The following is a 26,438-nucleotide window of genomic DNA, read 5'->3' on the forward strand; positions in this document are numbered from 1 at the left end:
ACACATGATATGTATCATATTATTTGGAACTCCCTCAGAAGCACTGCAAGGACAGAGCGACAAATATTGACATCATAACAACATTGTAGGGATGTAGGCGGAGTAAAGCTGCTGTCAGAGTTCCTGTAACATCTAAGCCGCGTTTTAACGTCTATTCAGATTTTTTTCTGTTGATTTTGTTAGTCCCGTCACCTGTAGTTGATCCAGGTACAAGCTTGATGGTTAATTCATTTATTGTCCCAATTTTTAGGATATATCGCAACACATGATATGTATCATATTATTTGGAACTCCCTCAGAAGCACTGCAAGGACAGAGCGACAAATATTGACATCATAACAACATTGTAGGGATGTAGGCGGAGTAAAGCTGCTGTCAGAGTTCCTGTAACATCGAAGCCGCGTTTTAACGTCTATGCAGATTTTTTTCTGCCGATTTTGTTAGTCCCGTCACCTGTAGTTGATCCAGGTACAAGCTTGATGGTTAATTCATTTATCGTCCAAATTTTTAGGATATATCGCATCACATGATATGTATCTTATTATTTGGAATTCCCTCAGAAGCACTGCAAGGACAGAGTGACAAATATTGACATCATAACAACATTGTAGGGATGTAGGCGGAGTAAAGCTGCTGTCAGAGTTCCTGTAACATCGACGCCGTGTTTTAACATATTCGGATTCTTTTTTCTGCCAACTTTGTTAGGCCCGTCACCTGTAGTCAATCCAGGTAAAAGCTTGATGGTTAATTTATTTATCGTTCTATATTTTAGGATGTATCGTGACACATATCTTAATATTTTGAATTCCCTCAGAAGCACTGCGTAACTGGCTGAGAGATGTAGGTGGAGTAAAGCTGCTGTCAGAGTGCCTGTAACATCGACGCCGTGTTTAAACGTCTGTTCGGATTCTTTTTTTCTTTTACAAGCTTGATGGTTAATTTATTTATTGTTCTACTCACAAAACTAAAAACGTGCTCGAGTAAAGATGGCCAACAGCCCAAAAAGAGGCAAGATGGAAACTAGCATCAAGTCAACAAAAGAATATAAAGGCTGTAGTTTTTAAAACATTTAATTGGAAATATGCTGTGATGTGACTTCTTTTCAAATAGTGAGATAAGAAAGACAGATATCACTTTCATGTTTGTGTGTTATGGAGGGGGGAGTGGTTAGCTTAGCTTAGCATAAAGCCTTGAGAAACATGGGGCTACAGCGAGCCTGGCTCTTAAATATAACCACCTCATCAATCAACACGTCTCCTGTGGTTCATTCGTGAAGAAATAAAAAGTAAAAATAAATAAAAATGACAAATGCAACTGGACACGGTGACTCAGCACAGAGAGGTTGCCAGGTTTTGTGTCGACGCACCTGAACAGAGCACAAAACCAGCGTTCCGCAGCTGTGTCCACACTGAAGCCACACCAGAGCTGCAGCTGCTGAACGTTAACAAAGCAATATGACAAAACTTGGCATGACAGAGTGACTTGTAAGTTGTTTTCTTGCAGTTTCAGAGAGGTGTTTTATTTTGCTTTGCCTCGAATTATATGAAGCAAGTGGGATATTTGTCTCAAGGTGACAGCAGCTTTTAGGAACAGCTGTTATTTGGTGAAGTTAAACCACCACAACCTGTCCACAGTTATGTCGATATCACCGTGTATTTCATCTTTCTGTTGCCATCTAAACGATAAATAAAAACAGAGTTTACAAAGTGATTTGACGATCAAGCAAAAGCAGGAAACAATAACACAGAATAAACACAACAACAGACGAGACAAACATGAGGAAGTTAAAACAAGAAAGCAGAACTGAAAATGTCAAAACACAAAAATTCTGTATGAGTCATTACAGGTTAAAGGAATAAAAGGATGGCTTCACATCACTGGAATTAAGAACAGATAAAAAGATTATGAGCTGTAAAAAGAATAAAAGACAATAAATAAAAGCAGAAAAGGACGATAAGAAAAAAGACTAAGGAGGAATTAGAAACACATAAAAAGACCAAGAGCAGGGAAAAGGAATGAAAGATGCCTTCACATAAAAGCAGGTCTAAAAGTGGGTTTTAAGAAGTTATTTAAAATGTAGGACAATGTAGGTACAAATCACCTGTGCAGGGAGATCAGCTGCTTCTGCTGAGAGACGACTGCCACTGAAACAAAATGGAAGATGTTAGCAAGGAGCCGAAACAAATCAACGCTTCAGGGTCCAGTGATCCACAGTTTAATCATCTGTTCACAGACATGAATCCTCCTTTTGTGTTGTGAACTGCTCATAAACCTCGACCTAGCCCCGGGAACATACAGGACCATGTGTCATGTAGCTAGGAGCTAACAAGCTAAAAAGGAGGCTAGCTCACTGTTCCCCATGGAGAAGCAAGTCAACGGCTAACAACACTATTATTATGTATGATTGTAGGTCAATGTCAGGAACAGGTATTTCTCTTTAGCCCAGACTCATTGGATTACAGTAGTATTACTAATATAATGAATACCATGGCTGAGCGATATGACCTTAAAATGAAAATATGATATTTTAGGAAATTTCGCAACACATGATACATATCTTAAAATGTTTAATTCCCTCAGAAGCACTCCGTAATTTGCAGGGACAGGGCAACAAATATTGATATCACAATGACATTGTGAGGATGTAGGTGGAGTAAAGCTGCTGTCAGAGTGCCTGTAACATCCTGCACGTTCAGCGTGTTTAGCAGCTTCAGTAAACTGTGTTTCAGATGAGATTCCTTTTGCCTCCTTTGTTCGCTGCAGAATCGTGTCCTCGCTGCTCTAAAAACAGGCTGGTGAAGTTGTTAATGCCGACTGGAGGCTGATACTGATACACATTGACAGGGCAACGGGGTGAAGCCTGTGTGTGTGTGTGTGTGTGTGTGTGTGTGTGTGTGTGTGTGTGTGTGTGTGTGTGTGTGTCTGTGTTCATGTCTCTGTGTGTTACCTTTGTGTATTACAAAATATCTCTGCATGGGCGAGAGTATCATCACGGTGCACCAGTTCCTGTATTTTTGCGCGTTGATGTGTGTTTCTGCGCACCTGCTCGTTTCTAGATGATTTTTTATGTGTGTGTGTGTGTGTGAGTGTGAGTGTGTGAGATAATCTATAATTAAATTCCTGAGTTTAATGGGATTATCTTTGGGAGACAAGCAGCACAACGTCCTTGACATCCATCCCCCTGGTTAGTCACGGGTGAGCGACTGATAGAGACACACACACATCCAGAGAGAGAAAGCAAAGAAGATGAAGAGGAGGGTGAGGGAGAGGGAGAGGGAGAGGAGAGGAGGGAGAGGGAAACAAGAAGAAGAAGAAGAAAGAGCAGCGAGCAGAGATCAAAGTGCGATGAAATGCTTGTGAAGTAGGAGAAGTAGAGGAGCCGTCCGGAGGGGGAGGCTAACGGAGAAGCGCCTTGCATTGTAATTATCTCATTTTCTGCCATGTTACCGATGAAGGTCGACCGGCCTTCACCTGCAGCGCAGCACGGCCAAAACAAACACTTTCAAACCCTGTTGAAGAGATAATAAACAGGGCCTTTATCATTCAGCCCTCCATAGACCTCCACTGATTTGTTGTGGTTGAACTCTTCTCGGCTGTTCATGATAAACTCTCACACTATGACATCTTCTATTGACACGTTTAGATACAGTCCTGACAGAATCTATCAGACGTATTAGTGTTAAAAGTAATTCCTGCAAAATGTGATACTAGACTGCTCATGTAAAGTAAAGTCTCCGATGAATCAAGAACGAGATACATGTCATCTTCTTTCTTCTGGTAGATTAGTGGTTGGTTGTTCATGCTGTCTTATAAAAACGAGATACAAACTAGCACAAATTGAGAAAGTCTTCTTTGGTCACCAGTTGACTTCCATACATCTAAACACAGGCGTGTTTATCGGGTAAAGTCAGTTTTACAACGTACAAGGTACACAAAAAAAAATGTAAAATCCTTTTGTGCAACATTAACAGCAAAAAAACAAACAATGTATTTAATAAAAGGAGTGCTGAGGAGTCTCACAGCCTGATGAAGCCATTTTTAACTCACACTATCCACCAGTTTAGCCAAAATATGGCTCATCTTGATTTAAATTAATCCAATATATCACAATTAAAAGCTCCAAAAGCATTCAATTGCAGTTATATATTGAATTTCCGCATGCGTTTCTGGCTGAATTAACAAGTCACAGGATATCTTGAATGTAAACAATATTTCTTCTACAAATATTTTGTTGTTAATCACTGAATTACTGAATTTAATCTGTGTGCAAACATCGGTGTGCTGACAGTTAATCTACGTGAGGACGGAGGAGTTCAGCGAGGACAGCGCTCAGAGGAAAGAAATGCTGTGTAGTCTCCCTCAGGTTGTGCTAAAGCATCTAGAATGTCTTTGTGCTGTTGGTAATGTAGTGACCCTGAACTCACCGACACTCTGCCCTTCACCTCCCTCTGCTGGTCGCTGAAACACCGACACATGTTTTAGTCTTGAGTCATCCTCCACACAGTCAGGATGATGGTGGAAACACTCTGGATGCCTGTTTATGTTGTTTGTTCTCAGAAATAGCTCATTAATTTAATGTGTAAATAGAATTAAAGGTAGTTTTTAATGCCAGTAACAGGTAATCTACTCAAATAAACACAAATGTTTGGTTTAAACTAACAATAACATACATCAAACCTTTAAATGTTAAATGGATTCACAGATGTTGCTGACCTGACCAGCCCTGATGATGCCTTCAGGGACTATTCGATATATATAACATCAAGTTCAATGTGGAAAACTGTCTTTCTGCGCCTGTCTTTGTGCCCAGGGAGGTTTTTGTTTCAGAGCTTAGATAAAAATATCATATCTGCTGCAGCATTATGTTTCAGAGTGAAGGCTCGTTTTTGACCTTGGGAACAAACAGCTGTAGCTCAATGTTCACTTACTAGCTTTTCTTCCTTTTGCCTGCTCAGGAACGTGTTTATCATATAACAAATGGTCTGATATTACCTTTTTTGTCTGCCATTGTTGATACAAATATGAAATATATAGGGGATTGTTATGATATTATGTTATTAAGTGTTAAAACATTTAAATTAATCATCATGCAACTGATAAAAGAAAAATACAAATGTACCACATTCAGTGCAAAACATATTCCATGTCAAAAACTGCCATAAAACTACTATATTAATATTATTTTAAACTTTAATGGGTTTCATCTTTCTACCAACATCAGTCCTGATAATACTGACCAAATATTCATTCATTTTCTGGATTTTAACCCTTTAAATACCAGTTTGTTTACATGATGCAGATGTCTTTTTTAATTTTATTATGAAGCAAAACCCTCTATAGGACACGGGGCAAAAATAAACTGCTCTATCTAGTGGAAAATAGTAAAAACAACTCATCCAGGACCACAGACTGAAAGTCCGATAATGTGGGATGCTTGATTTTGTGCTGTAATGACAGTGGGATGAGAAAAAAAAAATTCTAATGGGTTTTAATAGCACTTGATATGTAAAGTAACATGTAATAGCTTTAATATGATATTACATCTAATTTACACAGTGTTTTATAGGCAAATTGTATGATCTGAGGTTCAGATTTAAAAGGAAAAAACGAAATATTTTTGTCAAAATGTATGCAATATGTTTTAGTACAGCCAAAATAATAATAAAAAAGAACCATAACATGTATCAACAGTTGCATGAGGGTTAGAATAGTATGACTGTTTAAATTCATTTTTTAGTTAGTAGGTCTAATAACATAAATATTAAGTCTGAGTTCCCGTAAAACATTTTAAAAAATTACGGACACCGGAAATCACTAAATTATCGCACACATTAACAACAATATATCTGGAGGAACATGAACACACCACACGTCATATTTCCGACTTCCGCAGTGGATGAAGGTGTGGTTTACGGGAAGCACCTGAACGCAACACAACATTACCAACACTCCGGCGGCTGGGAACAGACAAGGTAGTCTCTGTCACTGACTTTAACTTCGATTTACTGCCGATTAATACTGAAATACCAGCACAGAAACAACATTTTACCTTAGAGCGACTCTTTTCATTGTAAGACCCGTGACTGTTAGCCGGCTGACGGCTAACTATGCTAACCGGCAGCTGTCAAAACAAACGATTTCCTTTAGCTAACTTTGCTAGCTCGCCTCTGAAATCTCTGCTAAAGTTTTTACCGGTGTGATTGTTTTAGCTAACCAGAGCAACTCCATGACTCAGTTTTACCACTTGTGGAAAACACATCTAGCTCTGGAAAGTGTTGTTTAGTCGTTGTATTATATTTAAACTCATTAAAAACTGGCATTTTTGTTGTGGGTGCGGGTCTGGCGGATGTAACTTCATGCTAGCTACCGACTCAACGTAGCTAACGTTAGCTAGCCTCGCAGGAGTAGCCCAAACTTTTCATCATGGAGGTTTAGCAGCCAGTAAATGCTGTCAACAGGTTATAACATGATCCTGTCATAACTTTAACTCTGCGTAAACAAGCTGACTAACGAGCTGGCCTGGGAAAAAGACTATAATTAGGCTTTAGCAAAGGTTTTTGACTACGTTTTATATGCGGAAGTGACTAAAACTGTATGAAAATACAATAATTCATAGTTCAAAAACTTAGTAGAGTCACATTTAACCCAATAACTGAGATAACGGGTAGCTTTCTATTAAAGGAATGATTTTATTTTGTTTCTTATTTACTAACCCTGACAGAAAATTGATTTAATCCAACTTTGATAGTTGATTTAATGTTTGTTTTAATGACTTAGTTTCTGTTTGCATAATGAATACTTTGAATATTTAGGTCTGTGTGTAAGAATAACTTCCGGCTGGGATGAGTAGTTGATTGATAACTGATTAAGCACTAGTATTCTCTGGTCACAGCTGCTTGAACATATCGATTTGCTGTATTTATTGGCTTATTATCAGCCTAAACATTTTCATGTCTTACAGGAGAAATGTGTGTCTCCATATAAATTCATTACAAACTTTAAAATTAAGACTGCAAGTAAAGAATATTTTAGTATGTAATTATAATATATCTGTTAATTATTGTCCTGCTCATAATTTCTTCGATGTCCAAACAACAGTCTGGTTTTGCTGAACAGTTGATTGATTAATTTATCAAGAAAACAATTCTAATTTTGAGACACGACTTTTGTTTCTATTGATTAATCTGTTACTCAGTTTTGTTCTTAGTATCGTTATGAAGAAGCATGTTGTGACAGAACATTTACTTTCATTTCTCTCTGTTTATCATAATGAGTGCTTTGAGTGTTTTGGGCTGTAGGTGAGAATTAATTAGAGCTTAAATGGTTACTCAACTTAGAATTCATTAATCACTAGCATTAGCTGATAATAGCTTCTTAAAGATTAATTGCTGTGTATGTGTCTTTAATGTAATTCAAAGCTTAATTTAATTTGGGTTGTAAATGAATAGTCTTGTCACAGGAGGGAATAAAAGTCAGATAAAGTGCGTCGCCTGAAGAAATTACTGATCAGAGGAATAGATATTCAGAACGGTTACAGATTAATTCTTAATTCTGTCGTTCGACTAATTAAATGAACCACACACTAAATCTATTATTGACTGTTGTATCCAACAACATGCCAGCTGCTGTGTTTAGACGAGTCTTATTAATCATCGGTGTGAAAACCACAACTCGTTTGTCGTCCTTTAACTTCACACTTGACTGAACTTTGTCCACCAAAGCTCAAGTTAAGACGAGACTTGAGGAAGTCGAGTCTCAGGGGAGTCGAGTTCAAGTCAAATTTCAGAACTTGTAACTTGTAAGATCAACTTGAGTCAAAGTTTCAAGTCCACATCAGTTTTGTTGTGATCAATACTTTTCTTCCTGTTGTGGTGAACGTACAGAAACACTGTGGGTCTTAACACAGCTTCCCTCAAGGAAGTTACCCACAAGACAAGAGGCAGCAACTAACAGCTAATTTCATTCATATGAATCAATCTGTTCAGTTATGGTTGTATTGATTGTACTTTGTATACGGTGCTGCAACTTTTGATTACTTTCTGTTGTTGATAAATGTCGATCAGCGTGTCTGAAAGCCAAAGACGACGTCCTCAAATGTCCACTCTCCAAACATCTTCAGCTGACCGTCACAGACAAGGAAAAAAACGAAAATATTCGCATTTTAGGAAACTGAAATCATAGATTTATTATCTTCTAGATTTCTCAAACCGATGAATCAATTATCTAAATGAGTTATTCCTATTGTAAAGTTTATAAAATGAGTCTACAGAGCCCAATATGACATTGTCAGACATCCGTGTGTTGTCTGAGCAACAGTCCAAAACTCCAAAATACAGTAATAATCTGAAAAAAGCAGCAAATCCTCACATTTAAAAAGAAGGGGCAGCAAATATTAGTCATTTTCTCTTGTTTAATGACCTGGAAGAATGATCATACTTGCTGTATGTAGACAAATCAGTTGATCTTTTCATAGACGCTTCTATCAAAGATGAACCGTCACAGAGTTGAAGAGCAGTACGGTAAAGATATAAACCGATGCATTCATGTAAATAATCAGCTGCTTCATCTCTAAAGGCCGCTGATGTCAAAACAGGATCAACTGGATGCAGATAGCAGCGTGTACAAGAAACAGTAGAGCGCTGACAACACATTGTTGCTCCGTTATCCAGAATGATCTGCATGTGAACATCTCCTGAGGAAGGAATTATGGAGACACAACCGGTGTCATGGTCCCTGCAGATGACCAGTTAACTTGTGCCTGACTCAGCAGAGTTCAGCTGCCCAAAGGCCCAAACAAAGAGGCAGTGATGAAGTGGCTGCAGAGTCCCCCTTCTGCCATTGTCCCCCTTAATGAAGCGGCAGCCTGGGTATGTGAGCTGCCCGGCGTCTGGATGGTCACAGGATCTCCAGCCAGTGTGTGGTAAACACGTTGCCTCACACAGCTGCCAGTGTTTGTGCTCACGGACGCTCAACCTGTCACCTGATAGACTCAGACTGAAGGCTGCAGGATGTTAACGTGTGGCTGAAACACACAAGAACACAAAAAGGGCAGAAGTCTTACTTTTGTGGTTCTCAAGGTGAATCGGCACAGAAACCATTTAATAAGCAGCTTAAAATGACAGAATTATTATCTTTAACACTATTTATATATACTGTAGTGTTTTATTCCCATTATCAGTTCAGTTGAAAGTAATTTCCTTGGTTTATAAAACTCATTGACTGATTTTTTTCCTCCCCAAACAAACTGGATAATCAAACTCTTTTCCTGACTGAATAAACAAACTGATCAGAAAGAACAACACAGTTTCATGCTGGCGGACCCTGCCACCTTTTTCTAGCTTCAGACTGTGTTCTGGGGACCTTATTTTCCTCTGAGAACAGCTGGTTTATTCTGTCGTTGTTCCTGAGTTTTTTTTTATTACCTCATTAACCCCTTAAGGAACACCGTTCCAACATAGGAACACCCTTGTTTTTGGACGGAAACCAAAACCTGTGTTCCCAACCTCTGTAACTCTGTGTCAGTATGTCATAGAATCACAATTACACTTCTAGAAAAAACTCAAGGGCGTTACCTTTCCAATGGTACCAAGCACATCCCTGAGTCTCAACGTATGTGGGAGCTGTCATGCTTTTAATTTCGGTATGTCCTTTTGGAAAAAGAACCTTAAAATGGGGGTGTTCAATAAGTGGTTAATATTGTAAACATCTGAAAAGAATTACACACTGCTCCTTTAAGATGTCACTTGTAAAACACCTGAAGCATCTTTGTTGGGGCTTTTCCACTCACATGGAACTGGTTCCGTTCCAGTTCGCTCACCTAATTTTGAACCACTTGGAGCATTTCGACCGAAAATAAAAATAAGAAGGTGTTCCAGTGATTCTGTCAATAACCAACGACTTTCTCCGTCTCCCTCACCTCCCTTCCTCCTCCTCCTCCTCCTGCTCCTCCTCCTTCTCCTCCTCCTCCTCCTCCTCCTCCTCCTCCTCCTCAGATGCAGACTATAAAGTGTGTGGTGGTGGGTGATGGCGCTGTGGGTAAAACTTGCCTCCTCATCTCGTACACCACCAACAAGTTTCCCTCTGAATACGTCCCCACGGTGAGTAACTGCGACAACACCAACACCTCCATGTTTGACTTTCTCCTTCCTGTCACACAGGAAGTGACACTGTGACTGTGCAGTTAATACGAGCAGCGATCTGACAACAAAACTAAAATCTCTCTCTCTTCAACGAGGGATTATTAATGAACTTCCAGGTCTGCTAACTTGTGGTTTAACCTCCAGATACATTGAGGTTGTCTCTTAGTAACAACCTGTTTATAGTAAACATGACACGACACATTACATTGCAAAAACACAAAACAAAGTTGTGTAATCAACTTGAGTGTTGCAACAAGTTGAATGAGAAGATTAATCGTGTTCTCATGTCTGTACACTGACTGTAAACTGCAAGATGATTAGCTTAGCTTAGCATAAAGACTGTAAATAGGGGGAACAGCTAGCCTGGCTGTGTCCTGAGGTCACAATCTGCCAACCAGCACCTCCAGAAAGAGAGAAAATGAAAACACAACTGTTGGAACTGTTCCTTTAATGTGTTACTTGGAGACATTTGGGGTTCAGAGGGAATCAAACACACCCTGCTACTGTTTCTGACACGAGTCCAGCAGCTTGGAAAACAGAAGTTGTTGTTTGTTTGTTGGTGACGACGACGACTCAAATGATCTGGTGCCTTCTGCTTGGGTGGATTCTGAGGATTGCAGCCCTGTGCGTGTGTGTGTGTGTGTGTGTGATTGTTTGTGCGTCTGTTGCTTGTTTTCTGGTACCTGCAGCTCAGAGAATCGGAGCCTCTCTGCAGTCCGTCTCCTACACTTCCTGTTTGATCAGTCACTGTGTCGAAGTGTCGTGTCATGCTGAAGCAGCGCGATGTGGAAGCTTCCTCGCAGGTTCTGCAGTGTGATATAAAATGTGATGCTCGGCGTGATGATCCTGCACACTTTGACTTTTTTAGGGGGGTTTGTGACAGCAAACAGCTGACTGACAGTTGAGTGGCAGGACTGTACCTTTTAAAAAATACCTAATTGATGGGCAGCTTCTCTGACTGCTGACTGCTTTGATGAGTAATTCTCTACTGTTTTCTATCGGTGCTCTCAGTCTGTCCGTCGCTCGTCAGCACAGTTTGATCAGAGCGCTGCAGAACCAACAGTGCTGACTCAACTCCATCACCCTCTTCCTGTCAGTCGCTCACACCTCCCTCCCCCCCGCCACCATATTTAACCATTTACTATGAAATTATCAGAACTATCTGCCTTTTTCTAACACGATATTTAACGTAAGCAGATGTAGGAACATCGTTGGCTGCTTCTGGGCACGAACTACCCGCCAAATCTAAGTAAGCTATCCCAGTTATGTGAAAGTCAAAGGTATTTTTTGGTATTTAAAAACAAGCCTGTGGGATTTATGAATTGCAATTTGGATTGTTTCAGACAAGTTTTTGATACTTACAGGTTTTGTTCATAAAGATAAACCTCACACATGAACATCACTGCTGTGAGTTTTGGAGTGTAATTTAAATCTGTAGCAGTAAGAAGCTAATGTTAGGCTACAAACTGACGACATCACGGTCACATGATTGAAACGTCACCACCACAGATCGTCTTACTGCGCAATTACCATATATGTTTTCTATAAACTGATCAATGTACAAGTTGTAAAGTTAAAGTTAGAATAGTTTGTAAGTAAAGTAGGGCCCTATGATTTCCGTGATCGCGGAATTAGCCGGTTAAAACGGAATCTAGATTTTAAAGCGGGATATCGCGGAATTTGACATAATTTCACTGACATGCCGTTTTCGTTTGGAAGAAGAACATATGTCTGGGGAAAACTGCACAGAGGGAAGCAAATCTGGGTGGCACAACAAGCCTCCTCCACAGACTGAGCTTCCCTGTCAGAACAATGTAAGCATGGAGATGTGGCTGTCCACGGCTCCGGCTCCATCGGTGATAAAACTGAGAAACTCGTCATTAACCCCTCAGTACAGAGCCGAGCAGTTCCCGAACGACTTGTATGTATATTATTGACATAACGTCACAAGTATAATTTCTCATTTTGTTAGTCATCTTTGCAATTTTTAATATTTCCAACTTAAATTTTCAGAACAATTTTGGTATGCAAACATTTACTGGATCTGCCTGAGAGCTGACCATGTTTTTATTCAATGAAACCCAAACGAAACCCATAAAAACACAAAATATACTTTTGTATGAAGACATGATGAAGTCAAATCATGTTTTTGATGCCCTTTAATGTACTGTATAGTACAGTATTGAGGAAATGTGTTTGTCACCACAATAAATTTAAGGTAATTTCTATTAAATGTGTGTACATTTTAGTCATTTACATTAAAAACACACAGTTTTAGGTAGTATAATAAAAGTAAAAGGTAAAAAAAATGAAATTTCCAAAAATTAAAACGGGAAAAACGGAATTCAGGAAAAAATAAAACAGATTTTATAGGCCCTACTGAAGTCGGCCTGTAAAGACGAGCTAGTGAGTCGATGAGTGTCCGTGTTCGCAGTGAGGACGTTTAATGTCTCCGACAACCTCTGTAGTCTCATTTAGACACTCGTTAGCAACCGGAGGAGCTTTATAATTAAACTGTGGGACATGTAATGAGGTATATATTTTATGTCGGAGAACAAAACTTGTAAATATCTTATTTCAGACTTTCAGACGAGGGAACCAGACGTGCAAAGATTCAAAGTGATTTCCAGGTTTCGGGACTCGCAGACATGCAGTCGTGTTTTCTTGTCTTTGTTTTGGTCGCTGTCTCGTTGGTGTCGATTCGTCATCTGCTCTGCTCGTGCGTCCTGTCATGAGGCTTTGATCACACCTTGCAGAATCACGCCTCGCTCGTTTTAAAACCCACCGCAGGTTCATTCACGCTCGCTCTGGTCGTCGCTTTCAGTATGAAACATCAACAGCTTCTGCGGGGTGAGATGTAAACCAGCAAACATGCACGAACTTCCTGTTTCATCTTTGTTGTGTTGTGTTGTGTTGTGTTGTGTTGTGTTGTGTTGTGTGTGTGTGTGTGTGTGTGTGTGTGTGTGTGTGTGTGTGTGTGTGTGTCGAGCATTTTCCTGTCAGTCAGCTGAAAATCACACAATAAGAAATCAGGAGAGAGGAAGTCTCCTGCAGGAAGTTATCTGTCGAGACAGACGTCGCCTCCGTTTAATGTCACATCTGTAACTGTTAATCTGCCGTGTCGTGTCAGACGGGTCATTTCAGGCCGAACACAGGACATCTTAACACAGCATGTGTTGCACAGTGACGGGGCAGAATGTAAATCAGTAATGCAGGTTGGTGAATTGAATGACACGAGCACTTACTGACCACTTCTCCATACAGCCGCAGCTCTTTTCCACAGCAACCGCTGTGCTGGGATCAGTCTGCTTCCAGCAGCTTCTGCAGTCTGAGCTCTGTCCAAACACATCATCGTCACAAACCTCTGTCTGTGTGTGTGTGTGTCTGTGTGTGTGTGTGTGTGTGTGAACAATGAGCATGGTTTCTATTTTATTGAAGTATTTCAGTCCGTCTCTGCGGCTCGACTCCACTTCGCCTCAATGTATCACACTGTGTTTCAGTCTCTACTTGAACTGACGAGCACGACTTCCTGTGTGTGTGTGTGTGTGTGTGTGTGTGTGTGTGTGTGTGTGTGTGTGTGTGTGTGTGTGTGTGTGTGTGTGTGTGTGTGTGTGTGTGTGTGTTACATCCTTGACTACGTTCTTGTCTCTTAGTTTTAGAAAAACAAAACAAACACAGTTGTTAAAATCCACTGTAACATATTTGATTTAAAAAGACTTTTAGCACTGATACATTTCCAAATTATTCTTTTGTCGATTGAGCGCCGAAGCCACGCCCCTTCCTGTGTTCTCCATGGGACCTTATTTCATAAAACCTTTGTCTGGTAGTGAATGAAGACAGACAAATATTTTCTCCATCCTGGTTGAATTATTTCATGAATCAAACAGATGATGTTTGTCAATTTAAAAGATACATTTTCCAAGTCATCAAAGTGTCAGTTTGTTGTGATTAAAGTAAAATCTCATGTAGTTTTGCGTTAAACTGTCGGTGAGCTACATCGTCTCACTTCATCACACGTCACCGACACCAATATGGCCGCTCACTGGGCTCGTTACATGAAAACTACAGTTCTGTGGAAGGAGAGCTGGTTCTGGTTCAGTTCTGTGAGCAGCTCTACGACGTCACTCACGACACTGTCGGCTGTGTCGTCTTTGTAACGACGTACTTTCACAGTCTGATGTTACTTTAGACTTTATTGGCTGACGAACATCATCCGTGAGATTCATGACACGACTGAACAGGATGGAGAAATGATTTGTCTCTTTTTATTCACTGCCAGACAAGTTTGTTCTGAAATAAGATCCCCTGAGAGAAGGCGGAGGAGGCGTGACTTCAGCTATCTATACCAGATGTTTTGCTCTTGCGGCCATTTAATGCATCAGAGCAAATCAGACCATCTACTTCTACTTAAAGTGCTTGTTTGCTGCTGAGCTGCTGATAGGCGCAGATTTGATGCCACAGACACTTTTCAGTCAGCACCAGAACAGTATTCCAGCAGGTTTCCTACGACGAGCGCTTCCAGTCACCTGCTGTGAGTCTGCCTGTTTTAATACAGACTAAACAGACCCAGCTTGAGTCCGTGTTTGTGCTGCTCGCCGTAACTTCCTCTGCTACAGGCTACATCCTCCAGTTTATCTGGAAACCTCTCTTTGCATACGGAGCTTCGTTAAAAAACCAAAACCGTGTCCGCAGGCTACAGCAGACCGCAGCAGGCCGACGTGTCGAAGCCATGTTGTGTATTCAAGCAGGCACAGCGACTATAAAACACTCCCTGCTCCAGCTCGCTTCAGCAGCCACAGAGCGGAGTTAGCAGGCGTGTTGAGGCCGCGCTGCTCGTTGTTGCACGAGCCTGCAGGTACGAGAGTGATGAAACAGGAGGAAGTGGGGAACTGAGAGCATGTGTTCACCTGAACAGCAACAAAACAAACCTCTCTGTTGCTGGAGGAAAGGTTGTGTCACCTACCTCCACATGCAGCTTGGATTATATAACAGTGAAGCAGCAAGAGTTGAGAGTTTGACAGTTGCCACGGAGACGGCGCCGCCAATAAGACGTGACCAGACAAACGCCTACACCGACCTGGAGAAGTGTCCCGGCTCCAGACCTCTGACTCGCTGCCCACGTCTCGGGTTTGTTCAGAGAAGATGTTCTGATGTTGTTGGTGTGAAACCGATCATGTGATCAGAACTCTGCTGGCAGCGTAACGACGATGTGTCATCGCCCTGAACGTAGTGACTGAGAAATGTCAACAAACACGGCAGAACAGGGCCTAAATCGATTGATTATTTAGTCTATAAGATGCCAGAACATGCTCATCATTTAAAGCTTCACGGCATAAACAGCGATTTATATTCTTATTCTTTAGAAGTGAAACATCTGGAAGAAAAGAAACATCTGGCAGGACAACTTCTCCTGGAGCCGTGTCAAGCTGTCAACTGTTAATGAAATGTGCACAAACGTTGGGATGTCGGAGACGTTTTTGTAAATATGAAAGATTACTGCTGTGCGTCAAAGTATCTGTGTGCTGTTGAACGTAACAAACAGCTTCTCCAAGGCTTCATGTCCGTTCTTGTTGGAGCCCTCCAACCTCTGACATGTGCAGGGTGACGAAAAGAAAAGAAATGTGGCCTGAGTTTTGACCCTGAGAGCCAAATTTAATGATTTCTGTGTCCACGCCTTCAGCTCAGCGAGAGAAAACAACGTCCTCACATCACTGAAGGGGCTGAAATGATGTGGAACCTTTCATTTTGTCCTGGTTTGACTTTCAGAGGACATTTTTAGACACAGATTGGAAACTGAAGAAGTTTCTGTCTGGTTGTCACTTCTTCAAAGGGCTGCTTGGTTGCAGAATTAGTTTCAGAGAATGTGCGTCGTTAAAAAAGTTCAGAACAGAACGTGAGCGCGTCTGTCGTTGGACGCTCACCGGCCTCGTAAAGTCGAGTTTTTAATACTTCCTGTTTTGTTTTAAAGAATGTCTGAGATCATTTTGTCCTTCTGATGAGTTTTGACTTCCTATTTCCTACCTTCCTCTGTGCCTCCCCTCCTCACCCCTCTCTCCTCACCCCTCTCTCCTCACCCCTCTCTCCTCACCCTCCCTTTTAGGTTTTTGATAACTATGCAGTGACAGTGATGATCGGCGGGGAGCCGTACACTCTGGGACTGTTTGACACAGCAGGTAAAAATAGCTAAATCACTCTGCAGCCTAATGTTTGTAGTTCTTGGAGCAGCGACAGGAACAGTCGTAGCAACACGACATCGTGTGGATGATTTTTGTTGTTTTCTGTCAGTCACAGTGTTTGTGTGTCTCCCCCTGCAGGTCAGGAGGACTACGACAGACTGCGACCCCTCAGCTACCCTCAGACCGACGTCTTCCTCGTCTGTTTCTCTGTCGTATCACCTTCTTCTTTTGAGAACGTCAGAGAGAAGGTGAGTCCAGCTACAACAAGCGAGAGATTTATCAGCCAGTGTCCACTGTTAAATTAATTGCCGACTGTTTTTATAATCGTCTGATCAGTTTGCGTATTTTTTTAAGAGAGTAAAAGCCCAAATTCTTTGATTCCAGCTTCTTAAATGTGAATACTTCCTGGTTTCTTTCCTCCTCTGTGACCGTAAACTGGATATCTTTGGGTCATCTAAAACTTTGGGAACCATTTTTTCTAAAATGTAATAGACCAACAACAAATTGATTTTATAAGATATAAGAATCTACAGAATGAAAATATAGAATAAAACCTGAGATTTAAAACTGAAGCTTCCTCAGTCTAACTTAAAATAAACATCACGAAGGAAACTTTCCTCTACTCGACACTCGATATCCAAGATTGTGATTTTGATTTGGGAGGATTCATTTAAGTTTTACTGACGTATAATCATCAGTCAAATATAATCGAACACTGTGTGTCAGAGAAACTCGTTTGTATTCAACAGAAGTGGATTGAACTGTGACTTTCAGCTGGTCAGGTGTTTGTTCCTCACCTCCTCACTCTTCTCTTGGCTTTGCTTCTTCACAGTGGGTGCCGGAGATCACGCACCACTGCCCGCGGACACCCTTCCTGCTGGTCGGGACTCAGGTGGATCTGAGAGACGACAGCAACACTCTGGAGAAACTGGCCAAGAACAAACAGCGAGCCCTGACCTGTGAGAGCGGAGAGAAACTGGCCCGGGAGCTCAAGGCCGTCAAATATGTGGAGTGTTCGGCTCTGACGCAGGTACGCAGAGAGAGGAGGAGGAAGTCCCGTGTTTTATAGGGAGGTCAAAAGACACGTGAGCGGCTTCAACACAAGAAATTATGACACTTCTGTGAGATAAATTAGCAGATAATTCAGATTTCAGAGGCTTGTTTTACACGTCCAGATGTGGCTGTGATTACTCAGTCATCTCACGTTTGCTTCGCTCAGTGTTGTGATAAACAGGAAGTGGATTTTTCTTTTTCTTTATTAATCTGGAAAAAGGATTCTGAAAAATGACTGCGTCTGCTAGAATTAGCGCAGAACATGTGAGGAGTAAATGCACAGACACAGAGTATGTAAGCAGATGTTCTTGTTAATGATCGTGTAGTGAAATAAGAAAACATCAGACATGATAAAATCTTCTTTTTTTAGTTAAAATGCCAAAACTTTCAGACTCTAAAATGTGAGGATTTGCTGATTTTCTTAGTACATTGTATCAACTGTCCAGCATCTTTACTGCACAGAGGCGGGACGTTTCTGGAGTCGGCGACAGGATGTGTTGTGATCTGCTGCAACTGTTTGCTTTTGGAAAAGTAAAAACATCGTAGCCGAGGGTTTTATACTGAACGTTTACTTGCTCTGAACCAGAACAGTAAACTTTCTGTCCTGCTCACATGTCAATTGGAGCGAATTACAGAGAGACTCCTTTCATGTTTACCTTCCACAATCCCGGATACACCAGTAAACACTGTGATCAAACTCTGAAAACACATTTTGGCAAACATGCAATAGAATTTTCCAATAATTCGCAAATGTTTCTTGTAAATTACAAGTCTTAGAAAGAAAGAAAAGCAGAATCTGAACCTGCAGGTTGGACATTTAAAGAATTAGAATCGGGGCATCTGATTCTGTTTGGTAGCATTTTTTTCTGGACACCATTTTTAAAACGAGGCTGCTTTTTCATACATCAGCGGACTGCTTTGCCTCGTCTTCGGGGGTCTTTAGACGTGGTAAAAACGTAGAAGACAACAACTTCACAGTAGTCCCTTGAAAAGTTAGTTGCTTGGAGTAAAAGTTCTGGGTTCTCTGGGTGGAAACAGAGCTGTAGAGTTAACACAAAGCCTGTGCAACCAGGAACGGCACAGTTGCATACACAATTTATACTCAATGTTTTCATCCTTTCATGGAGGCACGTGATGATCAGTGGCAGAAGAAGAAAAATAAATATGTGACTCTACTCTCTGAATATTTCTGGTGTTTCCGCTCAGTTTGTTTTTGTTTTCTAACTGAACAAACATGCCGGCTGAGATGGAAACTCACGAGTTGTTTCCTCTTTGTGTCTCTTTTCTCAGAGAGGACTGAAGAACGTGTTTGACGAGGCCATCCTGGCCGCTCTGGAGCCTCCAGACAACAAACCCAAGAAGCGCTGCGTCCTGCTATAGACGCCACGAGAGGAAGAGGAGGTGGACGGGAAGAGAGGGCGGGGGGAGTGCCGGGAGGAGGGAGGAGGGGGGAGGGGAGGGTGTGAAGGTGGACGAGTTAGACACATGTTGAAACAGTGCCTTCAGCCGTAGAGACCTAACGTGGGTGTGGTGTTGGAACAGACGGGCTTTATTTTCATCATAGATTCATGTCGATGTAATATGACTAACACATGTGGACAACACTCCTCATAAACCGGGAAACGGGGTTTAAACTGTGGGAGGAGGCAGGTGGAGCGATGGAGAGGATGGAGTCACGCAGTCGCAGCTGACACAGAGTAGTTTGAATCTTTTTCTTGCATGAAGTCCAGAGAGCTGATGCAATATTAAAGACGTTAGCCGCCCGAAAAAAACAAGAAATTCCTCCAGCGAAACTAAAAGACAGCGACGTAAACATGCCCCGGTTGGTGAGCAACTCTCCCTGCAGCTCTGAGGTTCATCTGGAGTTCAGCGGTCGTGTTGACTCGAGGATTTTCAGTGTTGTTGCCTTAAAAAAAAGAAAACCAGCGGTGACTGTAAGCGGACTCCATCCGTACGGGTGGAAAGATTCAAATGACTCAGAGCGGAACTGGAAAATTTAGAGTTTCAGCAGAGCTTAACTGACCTTTGTTTTGCGGTCAAGTGGAAATACAAACATACGAACATATAAACACATATGCACAGGCTGTAGTTTAAAGGGACAGTTCACCCCGAACATACTTTCTTACCCGTCTTCTGTTTATCCCTCTAGATTGTTTTGGTGTGAGTTGCAGATCTTTTCTCTCGAATGTGAAACTAGATGACGCTTTGAAAACTCCACAGCAACGTCTCTCTCCAGAAACCACAAGCTGGTTTCTCGTGATAATCCACAAACCGTGTGGTGCAAAGTTTCATGTAGGAACTATTTTCTTTCAGCCGCCAACCGGATCGCTGCACGGAAGAAATCCTGCATCGACTCGAGGACGCTCGTTCTCGTGACAGCGCGGGATGTAAACATTAACGCCGTCCTCCTTGGCTGAGCTGTACTGTTAGCTAGCGTAGTTAGCTAGCCTCTAAGCTGCATTATGTTGAGGCCGACATCTCTACGGCGATATTTCCAAAACTCTGTAACTCGAACCAAAACAATCTTGATGAACAAACAGCACTACAGATAAGATTTTAGGGTAAACTGTCCCTTTAAAACTGCCAAGATTTGATGCAAAACAACAAAACGATGCTGCTGAAAACTGAGATTTTGTCACAAATAAATAATTCAGGCTTTTATTTGGATCATAAATGGGTGATTGTGTTTCCTCGAACCATCCGGCAGAATTAACAACACGGAAGAATCATCAAATTTGGACGTAATAAAACATTTCATTGTTATTCTGTCTTCGCTAAAAGTCCTTTCCTCTGCAGTCGCGCCGCTCTTTTTTCCACTCTCAGACTCTCAGACTCATCATCAATAAATCAATACTACATTCATTCAGACACGATGACACGCTGGTATCAAACTAACGGACTGTCACAGAGACGAGTGGAGGGCTGGGTTCAGGGCTCCGACCAAACTGCCTTGTTCCTCTCGAGTATTGAAAAACGACTCGTCATTCGATATCAAATTTCAGTATCTGAGGAGCTGATCTCATCACCGGCAGTCAGCCAGTAATCACGCAGCAAAAAACACGAGGTTACACCCGGAGACGGGACTCAACACGCGTGTGTGGAATGTGATCTTTTGTTAAAACGTCTCTCATAACATTGGTGTCGTTCAGGAACCGATATCGAAGTCAAGACGACCTGAAGCTGTCGGATCATCTGCTGATGAAGACGAGTGAAAGCCCAGAATGAAACCGTTCTCCAAAAATAGAGGAAGAAAACAATGAAATTGAAAGATCTCAGTTAAAAGGACACTGACATGATGTTTAAATGGCTTCATGTTGCACCTTTGAACACAAAAACCTTCAGACGCCTTAATTTCACTGCAGCATCGACGCTTGACTTCACCTCGCCGAAACCTCCGGCTGCTGCAGTAGTCGACTTTCACTGCCTTATATTCAGTTTTCTTACTCGAGCACGTCGCTGCCTTATCGCTTAAAGTCTAAATTTGCATGGTGAAATGTAAAACAAAACATGGTGTGCTTTAAGTTGTCACCATGTTGTGTAGAAAGTCGCGACACCGGTCCAAAATGGCGATCGTCACGTGATTCATGGAGACTTCAGATAGTTCCTGGAAGTTCTCAGCAAGCAGTTTTGATTTATGATGGATTAACTTGCAGCTCCTCGTTGCAGCCAACATTTAGGAACTCTTCACAGGCTCCACCAGCTGCCATTGTTAAAAAAAAACATGGAGTAAACACGGATGACGCAACTCTCTACTCAACTTAAATATGATCACTTCAGTTCTCAAAATACGACTGTGATGCGGAAATTAAAACCCTCACTGTGAGTTTAGACACAGGCTAGCTGTTTCCCCTTGTTTCCAGTCTTTATGCTAAGCTAAGCTAACCAGCCGATTGTTCCAGCTTCGTATTTCCCCTCTGTTGACCTTCTCGGTGCAGCCGGGATCTTACTTCAGTTCCTCCACAGTTCTTTTTTAAAACACAAAGCTAAATGTGAAGTCAGACCTCAGTGGCTCTCCCTCTTCAAGTCAACTCTGATATCCGTGTGGACTAAACCGTTTATTAAACTGTTGAATGGGATCGAAACATTTCACACACGACCTCCTCTGATCGTCCTCTCCTGCGTCTCCTGCGGTCCTGACTGGAACCTCAAGTGCCCGACGGTGTGCTAGCACCTCCTGGAGGCCTTAAAGGGGAATACCGCTCAGTTTAAAGGTTCATTTGTGTCCTCACGGTGGCCAACAAATAGATTCTTTAAAAAGTCTCAACTGAACCCCAGAAATTTGACCTCTAATATCATCATTTGCTGTTAAAACAAAAGAAAATCAAGACGTTTGACTTCCCTCTCTTCTTTTTTCCTGAATTATCTGTAAACAATCACTTAACTGGTTCTCTGAGGACGAGTTTCACTGTTTAATGATGATAAATCATACGTGTGTATACAATATTATAGTTTCTTAGTCTTTAATACTGATGTTGGACCACAGAAAGAACAATTTAAATCATTAAACTGAAGGTATTCTCCATTAAAATGAACTAAAAATTCCACTTTGCTCTTTTTTCCCCCGTGTTTTTGGAGATTACAGAATATTCTCATAATGTATGGATGATTACAAGTATTATTATTATATATATTTTCTTTGCTCCCTTATTGTTTTCCTGGGGAACATTTATTTTAGCAGATTTTGTTTCCGGACACTTGAGTTTTTATTTTTCTTTTCTTTTTAGATATTTGTACTATTACTTGACGGTTGAGTGCCAACGGTTTGAGAGAGAACCGGCCTCGCTCGGCCGGCTCTGACGGACTTTTACGATCCTCGTGATAAGCTTCTAGTGGCAGAAACAAAACAAAACAACATGATAACAGCTGGAGCAATAAATACAGATGTGGACAACTGCTCTGTATCAGAAGATGAATGTTGGAACTGGTGGGTGTTTGGAAAATAATAAAAACAGTACTTGAATGTTGTTTCACTTTGACTTGATTTTATTTTTATTCCTTCACATTTGAGGCACTTTCTTCTTCCTCTGCTCGGCTCGTTCTTCCTCCTGTTGTTCTTTATTCTGAATAAAGTTGCTTTGTCTGGAATAAAAATGCATAAAATAATAAAAAGAAAAGAAAAACGTACAAACTATCCTGTAATTAATGGGGAGAGATCTTCATATTCAGGGAAATTTTGCATGTTGAATAACTTTCCACAGCAGACAAATGGAAAAGATATTGTACATGTGCGGCTTCAAAATACATTTTCAAACTTTAATTATACTTTGCTTTTTTTTATATTGACAAAAACAACTCCTGTAGACAAGCAGCAACATTTAAAAAGAGGTAATTATGAAAATTAATAGATTGGCTGGCAAAAATACATTTGTAAGAGAATTCAAACAAAAAGTTTTATTCAGCTGAAACTTGTTTGTCCTTTTATTTTCTGGATACGTTGAACTTGGAGCTTTATGTAACAACATAAGATTTATCAACAAATAAAGGGGCAATATGTAAAATATGACCACAAGTTTAGTTACAACATTGACTTGATATTTTCATATCAAATATGTCGGCTTGGAGATTTACAAACCATGAGTTGACTATTTAGTCCAACAAATAAACAAAACAAACTTCTATTTTCCTTCTTAAACAACAGAAATACAACCGCACACTGTCTGAATTCAAGTTTTGTGAAACACACTTCACTCAAACTCGACTGAAACTGAATAAAACTCATCAGAAGAGTCTTGGTTTGTGTTAATGAAGGCGATTCTAAGTGTCATATCGTCGGCAATTGGACGTGTTTGTTTCTTGACAGAAATGACCGTCTATAAACAGAGGAAGTGGAATAAGACTTTACTTATCACCCACCTACAATGCAGTACTGAGTTCCCTCCACAGACGGCTTAACAACTATTCACACCTGGACTCACCTGGCCTTAGAAACCCACTTGACGACTGTAAGGACACTCCCGCACAGAGTTTAACACCTGCGACTCTCATCCAGTTAGTCAGAACTGAAGAAACCTCTTGGATGAGAGGTGAAACGTCTTGAACAAACTGAAACGAGTCCAGTTGCCTACGATACAGAACTTGTGGTCAAATGTTAAATTATAATTATGATAAAATAAATATCTTAAAGCCGAAAACAGCTACAGCGAAGAACACTGTGAGCAGCAGTTAGCGGTCATGCTGCCCTCTATAGTTTTGACACAACCTTCGATTTATGGCCTTTTCTTATTGATTACACCTTTTAAAAATGGCAGAAAATTTAAAATGCATAATACAACTTTAAAGAATATAACAACAATGCAAGATACAATCAGAAAATAATAATTATAGACTTTATAGCCAATCTCCTTGTGCATTTTAGATTATATTTTAAGTAGTTGCTAATTTCACAAGATGATTTCAGCTCCAGATATTTAAGACTTCACAAAATTAATAATAGTAAAAAATCTCAAAAGCTTCCATGTAAAGATATTTTATTTTGAAAGGGTAAATCCTTCTGTCTGATTGTATATTATAATTCTGAAAGTGTTCTTTTACCTCCTAGAGATGATAAATTATTTTAAAAAATGATTAATTGTGTTTTTAAATTATAAATATTTAAGTAGGTGCTAGTTTTAGAAGTTGATTTCTGCTCCAGATGTTAAAGACGTCACAAAATTGATAATAAAAAATAAACAGATAAATCTCAGACGCTTCCATCGGCACCATGTGAATATATTTTATTTTGAACGGGTAAATCCGTCTGTCTGATTATATATTATAATTCTTAAAGTGTTCTTTTACGTCCTAGAGATGATAAATTACTTTAAAAATAATGAATCTGTCAGTATTTAAAAACCTTTAATAGCACCATAAACATGTAATATAACTACATTATTTGCATCATAAGAACAAAATATGTACATATTTAATCATGACCTGATTATAATTATTAAATTTAAAGTTTATGTATTCCAGCGGCATGTTTGGGACTCCGTACCGGCTCTGCTGTCTGCAGACTTGTCCACGTTGCTGCAGTTCCTCCTGGTGGACACTAGGGGGAGCCGGTCTCCTGGTTTTCAGGGGCCCTGGTGAATACAGTATATGTAAATGACCCGGGTTCATTTTGATTGGCAGACTAAAATGGATCCTCCAGACCGACGTGTCATGGAGGCTCAGAGCCACTCGATCCTTTTGTCTGACTGACGGCGGCGAGACGCAACAAAGGAAACCGTTCAGTGTTGGCTCCCATGATCCTCTCTGCTCCTCTGCTCCTCTGCTCCTCCTCACCGTGGAGCCTCCTGTCCTCTCAGCTGAGGTCTCCACTGAAACATTTCACAACACGCTGTAACCACAGAGGAGATATTGTGAGCAGGGAGCGATCCTCATTGCGACATTGTTCACTGGCTTCTTATTTTAACTTGAAGTCTGAAGGCTGTTTAAACCCAAACAGCCGGGTCACCTGCAGGTTCTGGCTCTGAAACACGACCCAGAACCTTTGAACAGGTTGAGCTTAACACACTGATTTCACAAAAGCAGCCGTATGTTGTGTTTGTTCAAAATGTATCTGTTAAACTGAGATCTTAATGTTTTCACACAGTCGTTTCTATCCCGCCAGGTGAGCTGCTCTGTTAAAACGCACCAGATCTCATTCAGTTTATAGTCATTTTTAGTTTTTACACGTAAACAATCACATCTTTAGTTTCATGAAATTAAACTGTAGACAAAGATCTCGAACTTGATGAGAATTAACTTCGTCTTTGTCTTTTTATCAGGCAGATTTAGGTTTCGTTGTCCAAATAATTAACATCCACGACACACAAGACCTCATGAATGATCTCTAAAAGCTGTTTCAGGTCTAAATCTCTTAATTTGTCTGAGTTTATTCAGTATATTTTTCTTATTTCCAGTCGTCTGTTGACTTCCATTCATTTAGTTCAGTCCTTAAAACTCGATTATCAGACTTTGGGAAGTTGTTGTGTCATATTAAAGATCAAAACGTGGCCTTTCAACCTTCTACGTTACCTTTTAAGTACAATTTTAAACATACTTCTACCATTTCAGGCAACTTTAGATGGAAATATTGAGCTTTTTTACTTATTTTTTATTGTTGTTCAAGAGTTAGTGCAACTAAAGATTCAATATTTTGCCCCAAAATGTGTCATTTTAGAAAACAAAATGCATTAATATTGATTAAATCCAACATTATTAAAATAGATGGAATTCCAAAAGTCATATTTGAGTAAAAGTTACATTGTATTTAAATATTACTTTGGTAAAAGTTAAAGTCACCAATATGAGGAAGTCTTAAAGTAACTGATATTAAATGTACTTCAGTGTCAAAAGTGAAAGTAAAACTATACAAACATTTACGTACGTGTTCTGTATGAGTCAGCTGATTACCACATGTGATATTCTGATCATCAGAATTAGACAAAAAATATCTGATTAACCGTAAAATACTTGAAACGTGAGCTGCTGTGGCTTTAATGCAGCATGTAATCTGCAAAGTAACTAGTAACTAGAAGTAATCAAGTAACTGTAGTGGAGTTAAAGGTTTGTCTCTGTGGTGACTGTCAGAAACAGTTGAATCAGCATTAAAAGGACTTTAACTTTTCATACTTTACGTACATTTCTCTGATAAACTTTGTACTTTTTCTAAAGTTACATGTTCAACTTGTAATAGAGTATTTTTCATGGTGGTATCAGTACTTTTCCTTTAGTGAATCAGAAACTGATTAAGATTTAATTGTTCGTCTGTAAATTACTTCATTTTATAACTTCTTTAATGAAGTTTTCTGTTTGGATCCGTCGGGTCAAACTTCTGGACGTCCGCACTCACCTGCCCAGCAGGTAAATAACAGCGGGCTGGACGGAGAATGATCTGACTCGGGATCAGTTTCAGTCTGACGCTGTGTGACCTGATGAATCAGTGCCAACTTTCTTGTGTTTACGCGGCGGCCATCTTGTCTGGTTGCTGATTCAGCCTCTGACACTTTGACTGCTGTCTGTCCCAACACGCCGCGCCCGCCGCTGCTTGCTGGTTCGGCTGGTGAATATTATTGGATGTCCATCTGACCTCATTATAAGTGCGTTG

The 26,438-nt window shown here is 40.5% G+C and overlaps 1 protein-coding gene and 1 long non-coding RNA gene across 2 annotated transcripts; one reads left to right on the top strand and one right to left on the bottom strand.

Annotated features, from left to right (window-relative positions):
* Window positions 1-5,873: 5,873 nt before the first annotated feature.
* LOC115578553 (cell division control protein 42 homolog) lies at window positions 5,874-22,328 on the top strand. Its single transcript, XM_030411569.1, has 6 exons — window positions 5,874-5,972; window positions 9,993-10,097; window positions 16,240-16,312; window positions 16,454-16,563; window positions 17,148-17,345; window positions 18,659-22,328. Exons 2-6 carry the CDS (start codon window positions 9,993-9,995, stop codon window positions 18,746-18,748), a joined length of 576 nt encoding a protein of 191 aa, XP_030267429.1. The 5' UTR covers window positions 5,874-5,972; the 3' UTR covers window positions 18,749-22,328.
* On the bottom strand, window positions 21,928-26,438 carry LOC115578558 (uncharacterized). The gene is made up of 3 exons (XR_003983482.1): window positions 26,184-26,438; window positions 24,342-24,686; window positions 21,928-22,447 (listed from the first exon to the last, which is right to left on the bottom strand). It is a non-coding gene; the product is annotated as an uncharacterized LOC115578558 (long non-coding RNA).

Source organism: Sparus aurata, chromosome 3 (genome assembly GCF_900880675.1).
Source record: "Sparus aurata chromosome 3, fSpaAur1.1, whole genome shotgun sequence".
Classification (NCBI taxonomy): Eukaryota; Metazoa; Chordata; class Actinopteri; order Spariformes; family Sparidae; genus Sparus; species Sparus aurata.